A 15,469-nucleotide genomic window follows, 5' to 3' on the forward strand; every position below is an offset into this window, starting at 1 on the left:
GGTGCCCCCCTCCAATTCCGTTATTTTATAGATAGGAAACTGAGGCCCAGAGAGGGGAAATCATTTAATCCAAGACCCCACAGCTAATTAGTGTGTGCCCTTGGGAAAGCAAGCCTGCCCCTGCTGCCTTCTTCCCCTGTCCCCCTGCCTCCCCCCTCCTCTTAGCCCAGTGCCCAGGAGAGACACATTGCCAAGGCTGTCTGATCCCAGCCTTCTGACTCAATCAAAATCAGAACTCTAGGTGATCTGGAGAGACACCAGCCTAGCAATCCCAGACAAGGGTTGGACCACACTTGCCCTCCTCTCTGGCCCCAGATTTCTCTTCTGTCTCCTGGTTTGCCTTGCTTTGCCTCCCATCCATGTGGCCAATAAGTTATTTCCTGAGTCCTGGCTCTTTCTAGGTATTTTGCCCCATGCAGCTCCCTGTAGGAGGGTTGCAAACACTCGGCTTCAGCTTGGTTCACACGCTAGTTGGGAGGATTCAGGATTCTCTGGGGCAAGGATGAATCTCCCCGGGAGCTCCTCCGGGAAGCAGGAGCACTCCGTAACCAGAAGTGTGTGATTTGTCACGCCGCAGGGTTCTGTGACAACTGCCTCTGACAATATTGTGACTTACGTGGGGGGATGAATGAAATGACAGAATCAGGAACCGAATAAAACGTCCCCCGCCTGCTTGCTCCATGGAAGGGGGGGTGCCTCTTGCATGGAGGCCCGTCCAGTGCTCTCTCTAGGGCCTCTGGCTCATCAGATGGTGAGGACAGGGTGGAGGGAGGAGGTGGAACTGTAGCAGACGTCTTTTGCTCTGCCTGAGCTCAGTGGAGATTAGTGGGCTGGCTCACCCGTCCCCTTCCGCGCCCGCTCCAGCCGCACTGGGGGACGGAGCCTTCCGACACTCAAGATTAGGAGTCCATCCCGCATCTTATGCAAGAACCTGCAGGACCCACCCAGCGCAACTTCTGAGCAGGCGGTAGAGACCTGGAGGGCTGAGGACTCCCCGGAGGTGGGTCCCCGTCGCCTCCTTTGGCCGGACCTTGAAAGTGTGCGTCCTTGAGTAGAGGACAGAGATAAATGTGATGCCAAAGCCATCTGACTTGTGGGAAACACAAAATGTCAGCCACAGATACTAGTTGTGATATGGTCCACTGCTAAGCATCCTTTGTGGTCGTTTGGGGAAGGCGGCCCACTGGCTAGGGCTGGAATGCTTGTGTTCATAACGGTTTTTATTGTAATGGCATTTGACCCATGTGTACTCGGAGCCCAAGCTGCCAGGTTCTTGAGTTTAGAGAAGACTTGGACGCCGCCCTTGGGATCTAATAGGGTCAGGAGAGATTTTTTGTTTTCTTCTTGAGAGTGATTGAGAGAGAGAGAGAGAGAGACAGGAGTGTGTGTGAGTGTGTGTGTGATGCTGGATTCTTCCTTCTGCAGGTCTTTTGGTCTAGCCTGGATATCTACGTGTATCTCTTACCAGACCATTCCAAAAAGTTATTTACGTTGTTTGTTTTTAAAAACTTATTTATTAATTTTGAGAGGGAGAGTGAGTGAGAGCAGGGGAAGGGGCAGAGGAAGAGGGAGAGAGGCTCTCAAGCAGACTCCCCACTTGATCTCATGACCCTGAGATCATGACCTGAGTAGAAGTCAAGAGTCCGATGTTTAACTGACCAAGGCATCCAGGTGCTCCATTGTGATTTACATTTCTATCAACCCCTTTGGAGACTCATCTCAGTGCCTCTCGTCCCCAGCCCACAACCCAGCAAGGAGACACAGTGCTCGGGTGCAAAGGGCCCCGGGCCAGGGCACACCTGCCCTGCCATTCCCCACCTGGGAGATATTGGCCACGCCTTTCCCTCTCTGGGCCTGAGTGAGGTGTCGTTTTCCTGCATCTATAAAATGTGAGGGCATATGAGTCTCCCGAGCTCTGAAATGCCGTGACTTGAAAATGTTCTTGCCCTTGAGTCACTTCCGTTTCTCCTGTTGCTTCTCGGGAGCCCAGCCACTCACAGCAGAAGCCAGTGTAGAAGTCAGCCAAGAACCCAGTCCTCTGTGGCCTTTGCCCTGGGCAAAACTACTAATGTGGTTTCTGAAACCTTGGTGGAAGTAATTAAGATTTCAGCAGTCAGTTATCACAGTTTACTTAATTGTCAGCTAATAATTAAAATTGTACAGAACTTGGGTAGATTTGACTGCTGGGTAATGGATTCCCTGGAGTCCCCCTTCCTCCCCTTCCTCCCTAAATCTGGTGGGGTTATTACCCTGTGTTGGAGGCCCCCATCCCTTCCTACATCAGATTTCAGACTGCTGGCCAGGGAGGGCCCAGCCTCTCCCACAGCAGAGCCGGGGTCCTGGGGAGCAGGGTTGAAGGCGGAACGTCGCTATGGTCGGTGTAGGGCTGTCATCAGACCTGATGACTCGGAGACGAGGTTTCGTTTCCACCTCATCCGATCCCTGCCTTCAAGGACGGTGGCCTCCCCCGGCCCGAGCAAGGAGGGTGGAGAGTCCTCTGGAACTGCACTGCCCACCTGCAAACGAAAGAACCCAAAAGCCAGCCCAGCCCCGGTGCGGCTGCGCACCCTCGGTTCACCCGCACCTGTGTACCTTCTGACAAACAAGAACCTCGGTTTATATAGCACCGACTGTGTGCTAAGTGCCATGCGGAGCATGTGCGAACGGGAATGAGCACCGTCACCCTCACCACAACCCTCCCAGGGGAGGGGCACCATCATTCTCCCCATTTTGCAGAGGGGAAAACTGCAGCGAGCTGAGGTGCCTTGTGCAAGATCAGACACAGCGAGAAAAGGACAACGCAGGATCCCAAATGTCTTTCTGACTCGAAGACCTATGTTCTTGCTGGAACACTGCCCGGTCCGCTCTTGCCTCCACATCTCCATTTCTTGGTTAGTTCCTAGTCTAGCTCAAGTTCATAGTCTTGCCTTCCTAGCCTAGTTCAAGGTCATAGTCTTGTCTTCCTAGTCTAATTCAAGTTTATCATAGTCTTCCCTCCCCCAGGAAGCTTGTTTTCCTGATTGGCCACCCACTGCACAGGGCTTCCTCCTGATGAACTAGCCCTTCTCCAGATTAAACGACCCTTGTGCCGCTGCGTTCATCTTTTTCCTTCCTCACTGACAGTGGAGGACGGGTCCCTCCACGTACACCTCTCGGTGCACATGTCTGCAGAACCGCAGACTTGCACACGTGTGATTCTTTTTTTTTTTTTTTAAGATTTTTTTTATTATTTGAGAGCAAACAAGGAGAGAGAGAGAGAGCACGAGTGGCATGGGGGCAGAGGGAGAAGCAGACTCCCCACCAAGCAGAGAGCCCAATGCGGGGCTCGATCCCGGGACCCTGAGACCATGACCTGAGCCAAAGGCAGGCACTTAACTGGCTGAGCCCCCCCAGACACCCACTCCTTGTGATTCTAATGGTTTGCACAAACTATTGGCTGGACCACAAGTAGGTATGTACTCCGGAGGCATGTGTACTTTGGGGCAGTCTATTGTAGTGGAAAGAACAGGAGCTTTGGAGTCCACAGACGGGGAAAGTGCTTGGGGTCATGCCCACTGTGTGATGAGCTTTCAGTAGCGGACATTATTTGCATTTGTGTGTGTGTGTGTGTGTGTGTGTGTGTGTGTGTGTGTCTATGTGTCAGGTTTGTTTGACTGCCAGTCCTTTAGCCCCAAGACTCATGACAAGCAGTATGCGCTCTGCGGTCTCATATGAGACAGCAGTGTGTAGAAACACCATCCTGCCTTGCCCAGTGCATTCTGGGAGGGCGACGTTGGCAGCAGCTGTGAGTTACCATGGTGATGGCTGGGTTGGGGGAGGGTCTTGCCCTCTTCTGAGCCAGAGGACGGCACACATCCTCCCTGCTTGGTCCTTTTGCAGGGAAAGGCTTGGAGCAGCAGCCCGGGACAGTCTCATGAGCTCCCCCCATAGACCTCCTTGTCATCATGGAGCTGGCCTTTGTCCAGCCCTGCTTCACACACACACACACACACACATACACACACACACACACGCATGCACGCATACACCTGCCATCCTTGCAACTGGATCCTATTCTGTAGGCGTTAAGAGCAGGCATACCCAGAGCCTCAGAGTAGGGCTGTGAGGGGTGTTTAGATCCGGGCATCCAAGGGAGGGGACAGGTATGTTTTCCTGGCCACAGCGTGGTCCCTAACAAGAGCAAAACCCCAGCTGAGCTGGCCTGGAGAATGCCTTTTTCTCACCTGCACAAAGATGCTTCATAGGCCGGGAGCCCTGAGTGCATCCCACATGGATGGGTGCTGAGGGAGGAGAGGAACTCCCAGGCCCTCCCTGTCTGCCGTGTCTGTGCTCTCTTACGTCCCCTAGGCCTCTACTCCAGGCCCAGAGTAGACATTGAGATGTTTTGACACATGGAGGTGACCTCTGAGACACCATGACTTATCCAGTAAAGCAAATCATCAAGCTTTGGGGTCATCATCACAAGATGGTGTGTACCTCACCAACCTTCACCCCATCTCTGATCCTCATGGGAGATGATGAGAAAGGGGGAAGCTTAGATATGAGTTGGGGGGTCAGAGGTGAATAGTGTGAAGGTCAAGAGTGGGCAAGGGTGAGAGGGGTGGGTGAATTCTTTTGCAGATGCAACTTTATTCATATTTACTAGTTATATGTGTAAAGATTTGCCTTGAGGTCATGGATGTGAACATCAAATTGCCCCCCAACCTAGCCAGAATTTCTGCAGCCTCTTGAGCTCCAGAAGCCTTCCCTGTATGTGCATGTCAGTGCTCTCATCGTGGGGCTACCGCTGTACCCCGAGGAAGGTCTCTGTCACCACAGATGTGGGTGCACAGTCAGACTTCTCAGGAGCCACTACCCTGAGCTGAACCTTTGAGAAGCAGGCTGGCATCCCCAGGATGACCACCAGGGGGCAGTGCTGGGGCATGGAGGGAGCTCAGGGGGATAGCCTCTGCAGGAGGGATCCAGGTCACCCTCCAGCAAATCAGGGTCCAACCCAAACTCCCGTGTATGCCTCTAGGCTACACTGCTGGGAGGCCTGGCACCAGACATCATTCCATTAACCTCCAGCTCATTGAGCCCTCACTGGACCTCAGCCTCCCATCTCTCCTATGACCAGGTTGGATCGGGTCACTTCCAAGGACACTTGTGGTTCTAATTTTTGGCAAGTCTATGAGACTCTAGGGGCATTCCCACCCCACTCTACCGACATGGAAATGAGGTAGGGGGATAGAGTGGTCTTGGAGGGAGGAGATACAGGGCACTGTGATCAGTGCAGTGACAAGTAGGAAAATATCCCTTTTTCAGTCACTGCTAGAGCATTAAGATCCAGGTTCCCATACCCACACTCCCCTGCCCCAGGCCAGGAGCACTAGAGAATACAGAGGGACCCTCCTGGGGCTGGCTACCTTTTGGATTAAATATTTTTTCCTTAAAAAAACAAGTGTTGGGGCGGGGGCACCTGGGTGGCTCAGTGGGTTAAGCCACTGCCTTTGGCTCAGGTCATGATCTCAGAGTCCTGGGATCGAGCCCCGCATCAGGCTCTCTGCTCAGTAGGGAACCTGCTTCCCCCTCTCTCTCTGCCTCTCTGCCTACTTGTGGTCTCTGTCAAATAAATAAATAAAATCTTTAAAAAAAAAAAAAAAAAGGTTTGGGGCCGCTGAGTGGCTTAGTCATTAAGCATCTGCCTTCCACTCAGGTCTTGAGCCCCGCATTGGGCTCCCTGCACTTCAGGGAGCCTGCTTCTCCCTCTCCCACTCCTCCTGCTTGTGTTTCCGCTCTTGCTTTGTCTCTCTCTTTCAAATAAATAAATAAAATATTTTTTTAAAAGATTTTATTTATTTATTTGACAGAGGTCACTAGGCAGAGAGGCAGGCGGCCGGGGGTGGGGGGAGCAGGCTCCCCACAGAGCAGAAAGCCCAATGCGGGGCTCGATCCCAGGACCCTGGGACCATGACCAGAGCTGAAGGCAGAGGCTTTAACCCACTGAGCCACCCAGGCGCCCCCAAATAAATAAAATCTTAAAAAAGAAAGAAGATTTTAAAAAAAGATCTTTCTAAAGGGACATATATCTATCCATTCTTTTTTTTTTTCTTTTTGAGGTTTTATTTATTTGAGAGAGGGAGAGAGTGCTTGAATTAGGGAGGGGCAGAGGGCGAGGGAAAGAGAATCCCGGGCAGACTCCACGCCCAATGCGGGCCCAAGACTATGACCCAAGCCGAAACCAAGAGTCAAACACTCAGCCGACAGAGCCACCACCCATGCACCCTTATCCACGCCTTTTTAATTTTTTAATTTTTATTTTTATTTTTTAAAAGATTTTATTTATTTATTTGACAGACAGAGATCACAAGTAGGCAGAGAGGCAGGCAGGGCCGGGGGGAAGCAGGCTCCCTGCTGAGCAGAGAGCCTGATGTGGGGCTCAATCCCAGGACCCTGGGATCATGACCTGAGCTGAAGACAGAGGCTTTAATCCACTGAGCCACCCAGGTGCCCCTATCCATGCTTTTTAAAAATGTATTTCTTGACAGATTTTTTGTGGTAGCATCCATCTATTGTTGAAATGTTTGTTGAGCACCTACTGTGTGCCATCACTGCGTGACTGTGATGGTGTAGACATGCCCCGTGATACATCACCAAAAATACGACTTTCTTCCCTAGCTTGACTCGGCTCTGTGCTGCGTGCTAGGTGTGTGGCCTTGGGCTGTTTATTTCATCTTTCTGAGTCTTGGTTTTCCCCATCTGTAAAATGGGGACAAGATCACAAATCTCCCGTAAACGTGAGGATTCAACAAGCTTGTACAAGCACAGGGTTGGCATGCACACAAGTCTGAGTAACTCTGGGTCACCTTCCTCTTTGGGACTGCACACCCCGTAGAGTTATGCATGCCTTTCCCTCATCGCTATCAAACCCAATGAAAGACTTGCCTTGGCCCAGGAACCCACATCTTGGCACAATGTTCTTAGTCCCCCCACGGGCATTTGGGAACCAAGCCTTAAAAATACGTGTATATACTTTCTGATCCTGTCTGTATTCTATGCCAAGCCATCAGTTAAAGCCACTGAGCAGCTCACAAGGTGACATTTGCCAGGATAAATAGGGATTGGCAGCCACGGAAGTGACGACACTTCTGTGGGACAGAGCTCAGGCCCCTGGCATGGAGGCTTGCCACGAGCATGGAATTGGCTACATGACGCTGACCATGAGCGAGCCCACCAGCAGCAGCAGCCTCCCGCAGGCTCCCGCAGGGAGAGGAGAGGGGAGAAGGGGGCAGGAGAGAAGAGGTACCTGGGTCTGGGGTGTGGAGCTAGTTCTCAGCAAAGGTGTGGCCTGGCTTCCGGCCCACCCTCCCCAGCACCCGCCTGGGGGCCGATGAGACAGAGCAGCCGCCTGCCAGCCAGCCTGGGTGTATTCTTGGGGGTACAAGTGCCTCTGAAGGGATTCAGAAATGCATCCTTTGGTAGTGAAAAGAACCTCATACTATGCTGAGTCTGTGGGTCGGGGAGGGACTTAGAGGGCACTTTGACCAGGGAAGGAACACAGAGGGTTTTGGGATAGAGAGAAAAGGGAAGTAGCCTGAGAGTCAGAACTCCTGGGGTTTCTCCATTGCTTTGCCATCATCTCCCTGTAGGCCCCTGACTCTCCGTGCAATGCCTTTTCAGGGAGACATTGGGGGATTTGAGTCCATTCTGTGACCTTGGATCCCGAAGTCAAAAGGAAAGCAGGGGACAGGGACAGGTCCTCTTCATTTTAGTGTCCTCAGGGCCTTCTGAGACCTGGGATAAAGCATGTGTTTGATAAGGTTTACTGGATGAATAGAAGGTTGGAGAAAGTTCTTAGAGTTCTTCATGCTCAGAACCCCTTCCTCTTTTGGGGATGTTATTTTCACCTTGGGAAGGAGATGGGATAAATTCTGCTTTTTGCCTGTTGTAGGTTCTTTTCATCTGACCGTGTTAATATTCTGTCTGGAAATCAAGGCTGAATAAAATGACCTGTGATCATTTAGGATTCTGAGGGCGATGGCCCTATTCATGCATCCCCCTCACTTGGGGTCACACTGTCACCCAGAGCTCAGTCCATGCTCCGAAAAATGACTGCTCATGCCCTCCACCTCCCCAGCAGCCACCTCACTTTTGGGGGCTGTATCTGCACTATCCCCCCTTAACCCCATGGGGCAGCTCCAGACACTCCCAGTCAGTGTTTGGGGCTCAGGGAGTGTGATGTGCTGGAACTGGCTCCCACCAGCTTCCCAGAGCTACCTGCTAGCATCTCTTCCTAACCGTGCGGTCAGTGACGTCATGCTGGTAGCTTAAAAGAGCCATGGGAGGAGAATTTACACCACAGAAATTGGCAAACGCTCCAGGTCAGGGCGTCCCCACCTCTCAGGGCCTGTTGTTAAACATTTATCACCGTATCCCTGGAGATGGGGTTTGCGGCAGACATTCCGGTTGACTTCAACCACGGGGCTCTTGCCGGGGACCTCCACTCTGAGAAGCAAGCCTCCCAAAAATGAAAGCCAGAAGAAGCAGTTTCTCGGGGGGTCTGGGTGGCATGCACAACACAGACCCCCTCCCAGGGTCGAGATGTCAGGTGGTTCGAGAGCGCATGTCTAGGGTGACCAGCATGGCCTGGGGAGCAGTGTCCTAGGGACATGGTCAGTCTCCACTCCCTGCCACCCTCAACTCTCAGCAGAAAGTTCTCCACTCACCCAGCTGCTCTTTTCTCTCTCCAGACCCAGAGTCCCAGAGAAAGAGGACAGTGCAGAATGTCCTGGATCTTCGACAGAACCTGGAAGAGACCATGTCCAGTCTGCGAGGGTCCCAGGTGACTCACAGGTAGGTCTAAGCTGCCGAGGGGGCTCTCTCTCCCGTGCTGGAGAGTAGGGCTTCAGAAACCCACGGGCCACCGCTGAAGGGACAGGAGAATTGGCCATCTCGGCAACAGAAGCTTGGTTCTGCCTGGGATCTGCTTGCTTTGGGGCATGAGATTTCATTTTGAGCAAATGAGTTGAAAAGCACTAGATTGGGAGATGGGAAGCCCCTCCTCCATGATTCAGGGTCTGACCTTTCATGTCCACTTTCCCTCCTTCAATGCTGGTCTCCTCATGTGTTACAGTTGCTGTCCTTCTCCTGTCCTGAAGTGTCTGTTGTTAGAGGATTCTAGAACGGTGCCCATCCCAACACCCAGCTTCTTTCCCTCTTCTGTCGGCTGGGTATCCTCTGGCCTCTTCAGCCAGTGGCTGACCCAGATCCATGCCATGGGGGTGCGCCCCATCGCCCCACCCTGCAGAGACTTTGCTGCCTCCAGCGGTGTGGGCCATTCCATCCTCCCATGGCACCTCTCCCTGGAGCGGCACACTGGCCACGGCCTCTGCTGTGACTCAGAATTTCCCCCACTGGCTCCTCGGGCTGCCCAGATGAGCTAATGCTGTCAGCTCCGAGGGGGATAGAGGCTGGGCAGGGGGTAGAAGGAGAGAGAGCAGAAAGCCAGGATTGGGAAATCATGGGGGTTGTGGAGCAGGAAGGCTGAGAGCGATTAAGTGGCCTGTCCAGTTGGACTGGAGTTCGGTTCCTCCCCATCTCCTGAGGTTGGAAAATGAGAGCAAAGTTGGGACAGAAGGACGAAAGGATAAGGGCTTTGCTGAGCCCAAGTGTGTGGCTCAGAGAACTCCCTAACTGTCATTCATCTCTGGGCACCGTGACCGGATTACCATGACCAGGAAGTGGAACAGAAATCAGGCTTCATAGCTTTCACTCATCGGCTGTAGTTCTTCTGCTTAAGAACAGCCCTGCTCCTCCTTCCATGACTCTGCCTAGTCCTGTCCCATTCTCTGTGTTGGACACACAGCCCTTTGCTCCCAGATAGCTGACATATTTTCAGTACTCAATCAAAGCCTCTATTCTGTGGGGTTAGCAGGACCAGACTACTGAAAGGGGTGTGCGTGGGGGACATCTGATGAAAAGAGTGCATGAGGGAGGCTCCTGGTGGCCCTGGGGCTCAGGCTGTCTTACACCTGTCCCTAACCTCCCTCCCTCACAGCCCAGGGCAGGACCCGAGTGAGACGGGCCGGGCTCAGCTTGGCTCGCTAGTTCAGGGACTCAGTGGATGAAATCTTGAACATCCTCCTTCCCCCATCCAGGGAGTTTGGAACAGCTCTCTCAGCACCAAATCACATGCCAGCTCCATGCCAAAGAAGCCAGAAAGCGCTTAGTTGCTAAGGGGGTCACACCCCAAATGACTCACCCACAGAGGAAGGGTAGAAGCTGTAGCTTCCGTGTCCTGGGGCCACTGACTGAGCACAGCCCATGAAGCAGGACAGCCTGACCCCTTTTGGCTTTCTGTCCGCGGCGGAGAAGAGGGAGGCCAAAAACCTTTTGCATAAAGCCAGCTGGTGGGAGGGGGAGAGCCTCAGACTTCTGACTTCTGTCTCCCTTTATGGAAAAGGAACCAAGAGCCCTGAGCTGGTTTTGCTGTTTACTGTGGACCTGGAGCTACTTCCTCTCCTGGTCTTTGATTTATGCTCTTCCTGGTCGACACTTTGATAACCAAAACAATGATTCCCTGAGTTTTTAGGGCTCTTTGACTTTTTAAAGTGCTTTCCATCCCCCAGCCCTTCCCTCAGCCCTGGGAAGAGGCAGGATATGTTCCTATCATCTGGGTTTGAGAAGCAGCAGCCAAGGCTGGGGCGAGGGGGTCCCTTGCTGGAGTCACACAGGCTGATGAGGTGGGGGGTTCTGTGTCCGGCAAGCTTAGAGAGCATGCCAGGTGCAGCGCTGGGCACCATACCCCAGAACAAAGACAGGCTTCCTCCTGGATGAGGAGCTTCCCATCCAGTGAGCGCTTCCGGCTGGGTTATTTTCACTCTGGAACTTAGAAGCTAGCTCTAGAGTCAGTTCCTTTTTTCAGAAATCTTTATTTCTGTCCTGCTTCCTCTATTTCTACTGGCTCATTTCCCCAGCAAGGAGAGCGTCTGGGTCAGGGGGGCTGGGGCTGGAGAGGAAATGAAAGCCTCCCTCTGCTCCAGGCCCAGCCCTCTCCCCACCCCAGAGCGAGCAAGAGAGAGAGAGAGAGAGAGAGAGGCAGGCAAGACTGAAGGGCCGGATGCAGGGCTGGAAGGCGAGAACCGACGTTTGAAGCTAGATCCTCCCCCGCTGACTTAGAGATGTCTGGAGATGTGTTGGGGTGGGAAGGGTAAAAAAGAGCAGCAGAACCAAGGGAGAGGCACTTGTAGTGCGGAGAGCTGAACAGGAGTAGGCCAAGAATAGAACTGAGGGATCTGGTTGCTCCGTGCAACCCACACTGCGTACTAATTTTATTGCCGCGGTGTAGACGGACTAGGGAAACGGGCCGTCCTGGAGCTCTCCAGCGTCCTGTCACCATGGCCATCATCATCCTTTGCTTTCCCGTCCTCATCTCATTGTCACAGTCAGCTTGTTTTTATTAAACCCTTACGGCGAGCGTCCCTGGACTGAGTCTGATGACGAGAACTTTCCCGCTCTTCAACTCAGCACGTTCGTCGTGGGTCTGCTCCTCATTGACTAGTTCTTGTACCTGGACCCAAGAACATGCCAGGCCCTGCGTGAAGTGCTGACATACAGTGGTGAGCGAGGCGGCCAGAGTCACACTGGCCCACAGTCTCCTTCAGGGCACTTCCATTGGCTCTGAGGTCCACAGTAATTAGAAACAGAAATAATATAGCGTGTGATGAAATGCAAGCCCAGTGCCAAAGGAGGGCCTGGAGGGGAGAAGCTGGATTTGCGCCAGGCCAGGAAGCCCCCCCCAGAGGGGCAGAGGCAGCGGTCACCAGTTGCCCTACCCAGCCAGGGCACCCCTACTTGTGCCCAGGACTTCTGTAGGGACCATCCATGGGCCCAGGTTCGAGGATATCTGGGCTCCTCCAGTTCTGTTGATCAAAAAAAATCAAGCTTGGGGACCCCTAGGTGGCTCAGTCCGTTAGGCTTCTGCCTTTAGCTGGGGTCATGATCTCGGGGTCCTGGGCTCCAGCCCCGCATCTGGGGGGCCTGCTTCTCCCTCTTCCCTTGCCGCTCCCCCCTGTTTGTGCGCTCTCTCTCTCTATCTATCTCAAATAAATAAATAAAATGTTTAAAAAAAAAATCAACCCTTGTTTTCTCAGGGTTGGTAGAGACAGTTTGGGAAGATTTTTTTTTTTTCAAGGAGCATCACCAAAACAAGAATAGAAAAATCGGTGTCCCGCTCCTACGTTAACCCCAAAGTGACTAAGAAATGGATGTGTTCACAGAGTGAGGGTTTCTTTGCTTGTGTGATTTCCCGGGCAGCCGCAGACTGCCTTAGCTACCCAGCTTTCTAGGCCTATGGGTTCTATTTCAGTTACTCACCCGTGCGTGGCTGCAGCTAGGCGGAGTCACTGAGACCCTATCCATGGGGGACTTGGGCTGGGCACGCTGCTGGGCTGAGTAGGCTGATCAGTCTCTGAACCCACATCCAGGCCACCTCTCCAAGCAGATCCCCAGGATCCTTTCTCTCTGCAGCCACCTGCAGGGGATCCCTGAGGGAGAAAGGCATCTCCTCCTCCAGCTCCCCGATCCCCTCTGTGTCAGTTCATCCACAAACCTGGGCCTGCTTTCCTCACCTGGCCTAGCAGAGCCTGAGGCCTAGGGCCCTGCGCATCCCGTCTTTACCCTCTTGTCCATTTCCCCATGATCTCTCCTCTTTCCAGTTAAGGCTGCTTCTGTTCTCTGGTGAGGTTCTGCTTCTTTCTCCTGACAGTCTAGGCCTTTTTGCTAGTCTTACTGGGAACCAGCCACACATCTCAAGTTCCCAAAGCTTTGCCTGTACCCTCTGTAACTCATGCCAGACTTTGTCAACTCTGGTTTGGGAATCAAGTAGCTCTCAGCTGATTAGTAGAAAAAGAGGTGATAGACACACCTGAACAATGAATGGTCAAGGCCTTTGAAGCTGGTCTACCCACTTCCCCCAAGAGATCTCGCTGGACTGTTCCCATTTATTGAGCAGCTTGTATATACCAGGCACTGCGTGAGACATTTACGGATATGATCATTATAGCTCTGTGGAGTAGCTAATATGCTGTTATTCCCATTTTACAGATGAGGAAATGGAGGCTTAGCAAGGTTAATTCATCTCCAGCTCACTTACAAATAAATGGTAGAAAAGGGTTAAAACCCAGCTCATACTATAAAATCTATGTCCTTAGGCAGTATATGAGATTGGTTCCCTCTCACTTCGAATCCTTTCCCTCTGACAACCTCAGGTAACATGTAACAGGGGTGCCCTACAGGAAGAGGGGCCCCTGGAGGTGGTGGAGCCCACGTGGGCAGGTGCAGAGGAGGTGGGAGGGCCTGGGAAGGGGGAAGGGTCGCTGGAGTGCAGTCCGCCGGGACAGGGCCCAGAGCGGCCCTGCCAGAGTGAAAACCAGTGCCCTTCTGCCCTCTGCCCAGCTCCCTGGAGACGACGTGCTACGACAGTGATGACGCCAACCCTCGCAGCGTGTCCAGCCTCTCCAGCCGCTCATCCCCCCTCTCCTGGCGCTATGGCCAGTCCAGCCCGCGGCTGCAGGCTGGGGACGCGCCCTCGGTGGGCGGCGGATGCCGCTCGGAGGGGCCGCCGGCCTGGTACATGCACGGGGAACGGGCCCACTACTCGCACACCATGCCCATGCGCAGCCCCAGCAAGCTCAGCCACATCTCCCGCCTGGAGCTGGTCGAGTCCCTGGACTCGGACGAGGTGGACCTCAAGTCCGGCTACATGAGCGACAGCGACCTCATGGGCAAGACCATGACGGAGGACGACGACATCACTACCGGGTAAGGCCCCTTGCACCGCGGGGCAAGGGGGCTAGGGAGGGCAGGGCGAAGACCAGTGGAGCGGGATTCCTTCAGAGGGGAGTGGGACTCACGACAGAGGTTTGGGTTGCTGTCCTGTGACAAAAAAGCAGCTGTGCGGGGCCTTTGGACACTGGTTGTGGCGCCCCTGAGATTGGATGTGGTGTATTACGGGCTTTGGTATGGTGAGTGGGGGCCCCACCGGAGGAGCTGATTGGTCAATGAAGGGCCCTCTCTCTCATTGGTCCGGATGGCTGTCGTTCTAAGGTATGCCCCGCCCTCTTCTCCGGTCCTTTGCCCTCCAAAGGCTGGCGGGAGGGGTTTTGGGAAACGGTGTTAGTCCCGCTTCTGCTAACTCCGTGTGGGCCTTGGACAACCTCATCTGCTGTCCCATTTGTGAAAAGAGGATGGCGGTACTACATCTGTCTACTTCCGAGTCTAATTTAAAGAGAAAATGAAAGCACTACTGAAACAGAAAAGTGATACTGTGGCTCCCCTTCCCTCGCCAGGGTTCCCAGACCCTCTGTCCCGTGCCTTCCCTCGTGGCACTCAATTTCTGCTGCTCTGGTTTTTTCCTCTGCAGACTTTCTACCAGTAATGCAAATTCCTAGCCTCCATCCCCGTCTGTTAAATACTTCCTTCCTGTGCTTTGCCTCACGGGGACCCTCATCTTCTCTTTTCTTCCCCCAGTTGGCAGGGTTGGGTTTGTGGAGCAACGGGGACACAGGCGACAGTCTGGGAAGTGAAGGAAAAGATAGGAAGAAAGAAGCGTCGGGGGTGGGAGGGATCCTGGCCCAACTGTTCCAAGCTGTGAGATTGAAGAGCTGTAGTGGTTCTGGAACCTTCTCCAGGGCATCTTTCAGCTCACTGCTACTTCCTGTCTTCCTTCTTGGTTTGCTGGGATTTTCCAAAGGACCACACAAGTAGTGACAACACCCCTTCCCCCTACCCCTCTCAGGGATTACCTCTTCCCAATAAAAACCCCAAGCTTCAAGAGAATGAAAAGTAGCCCCACCTAGGAAAGGGCTAAGAGCTGTGCTCCAGGCCATCTGCTGTTCCCTACCCCTGGGGACAAACTTGGAGGGACTCGGCAGGGCCTGTCCAGTTGATGAGGCTCTTCTGGAACAAAACAACTGACTCATGAATGGGGTTGTTTACTGACTCATAAATCCCGGGGGCCAGCCCAGCCTCATGCTCAGATCCACCAGCCTGGAGCTGGGACTCAAGAAAAGCTGTCCAGCTCCTCCTGTGCTCAGAGGGCTTTGCTGGGCAGGAAGGAGAGCCAAGGTGTGTGATGGGCTGCTCTGGACAGCCCCTGTGCTGGGAAGCTGCTTCTCTGAGGAAGCGTCCAGTCCCTGCCCTCTGAGAGCTCTCAGTTGTATAAGGCAAAGGGAGGCACAACCCCTGTGAGGCAGAGAGCTCTGAAAGTTCCCTATGTGTTGGAAGGACCAGAGCTCCAGCCCTCAGGGAGCTCCCACACTGAGGGAGGTGAGAGCCATCCCCCACAGTGCACGCAATGGCCATGGCAGAAAATTTCCCAAACATGGAAGGCACAGGACTCCTGCCTATGGAGAGATCCCAGTCTGAGGCAGGTGGGAGGACTTCCTAGCTGTGTGAGCCTGGGGAAGCTAGGAAGACTCTCCAGGCTTTA

The 15,469-nt window shown here is 53.4% G+C and overlaps 1 protein-coding gene across 8 annotated transcripts in view; it reads left to right on the plus strand.

Annotated features, from left to right (window-relative positions):
• Positions 1 to 15,469, plus strand: part of NAV1 (neuron navigator 1) — a 251,490-nt gene that overhangs the window by 145,558 nt on the left and 90,463 nt on the right. For all 8 annotated transcript variants that reach the window (XM_047704004.1, XM_047703999.1, XM_047704005.1 and 5 more), the window contains 2 exons: positions 8,730 to 8,832; positions 13,435 to 13,800. In XM_047704004.1, the coding sequence (XP_047559960.1) occupies positions 8,730 to 8,832; positions 13,435 to 13,800 (469 nt within the window). The remainder of the gene's footprint in view (positions 1 to 8,729; positions 8,833 to 13,434; positions 13,801 to 15,469) is intronic.

This window comes from Lutra lutra, chromosome 15, assembly GCF_902655055.1.
Source record: "Lutra lutra chromosome 15, mLutLut1.2, whole genome shotgun sequence".
NCBI lineage: Eukaryota > Metazoa > Chordata > Mammalia > Carnivora > Mustelidae > Lutra > Lutra lutra.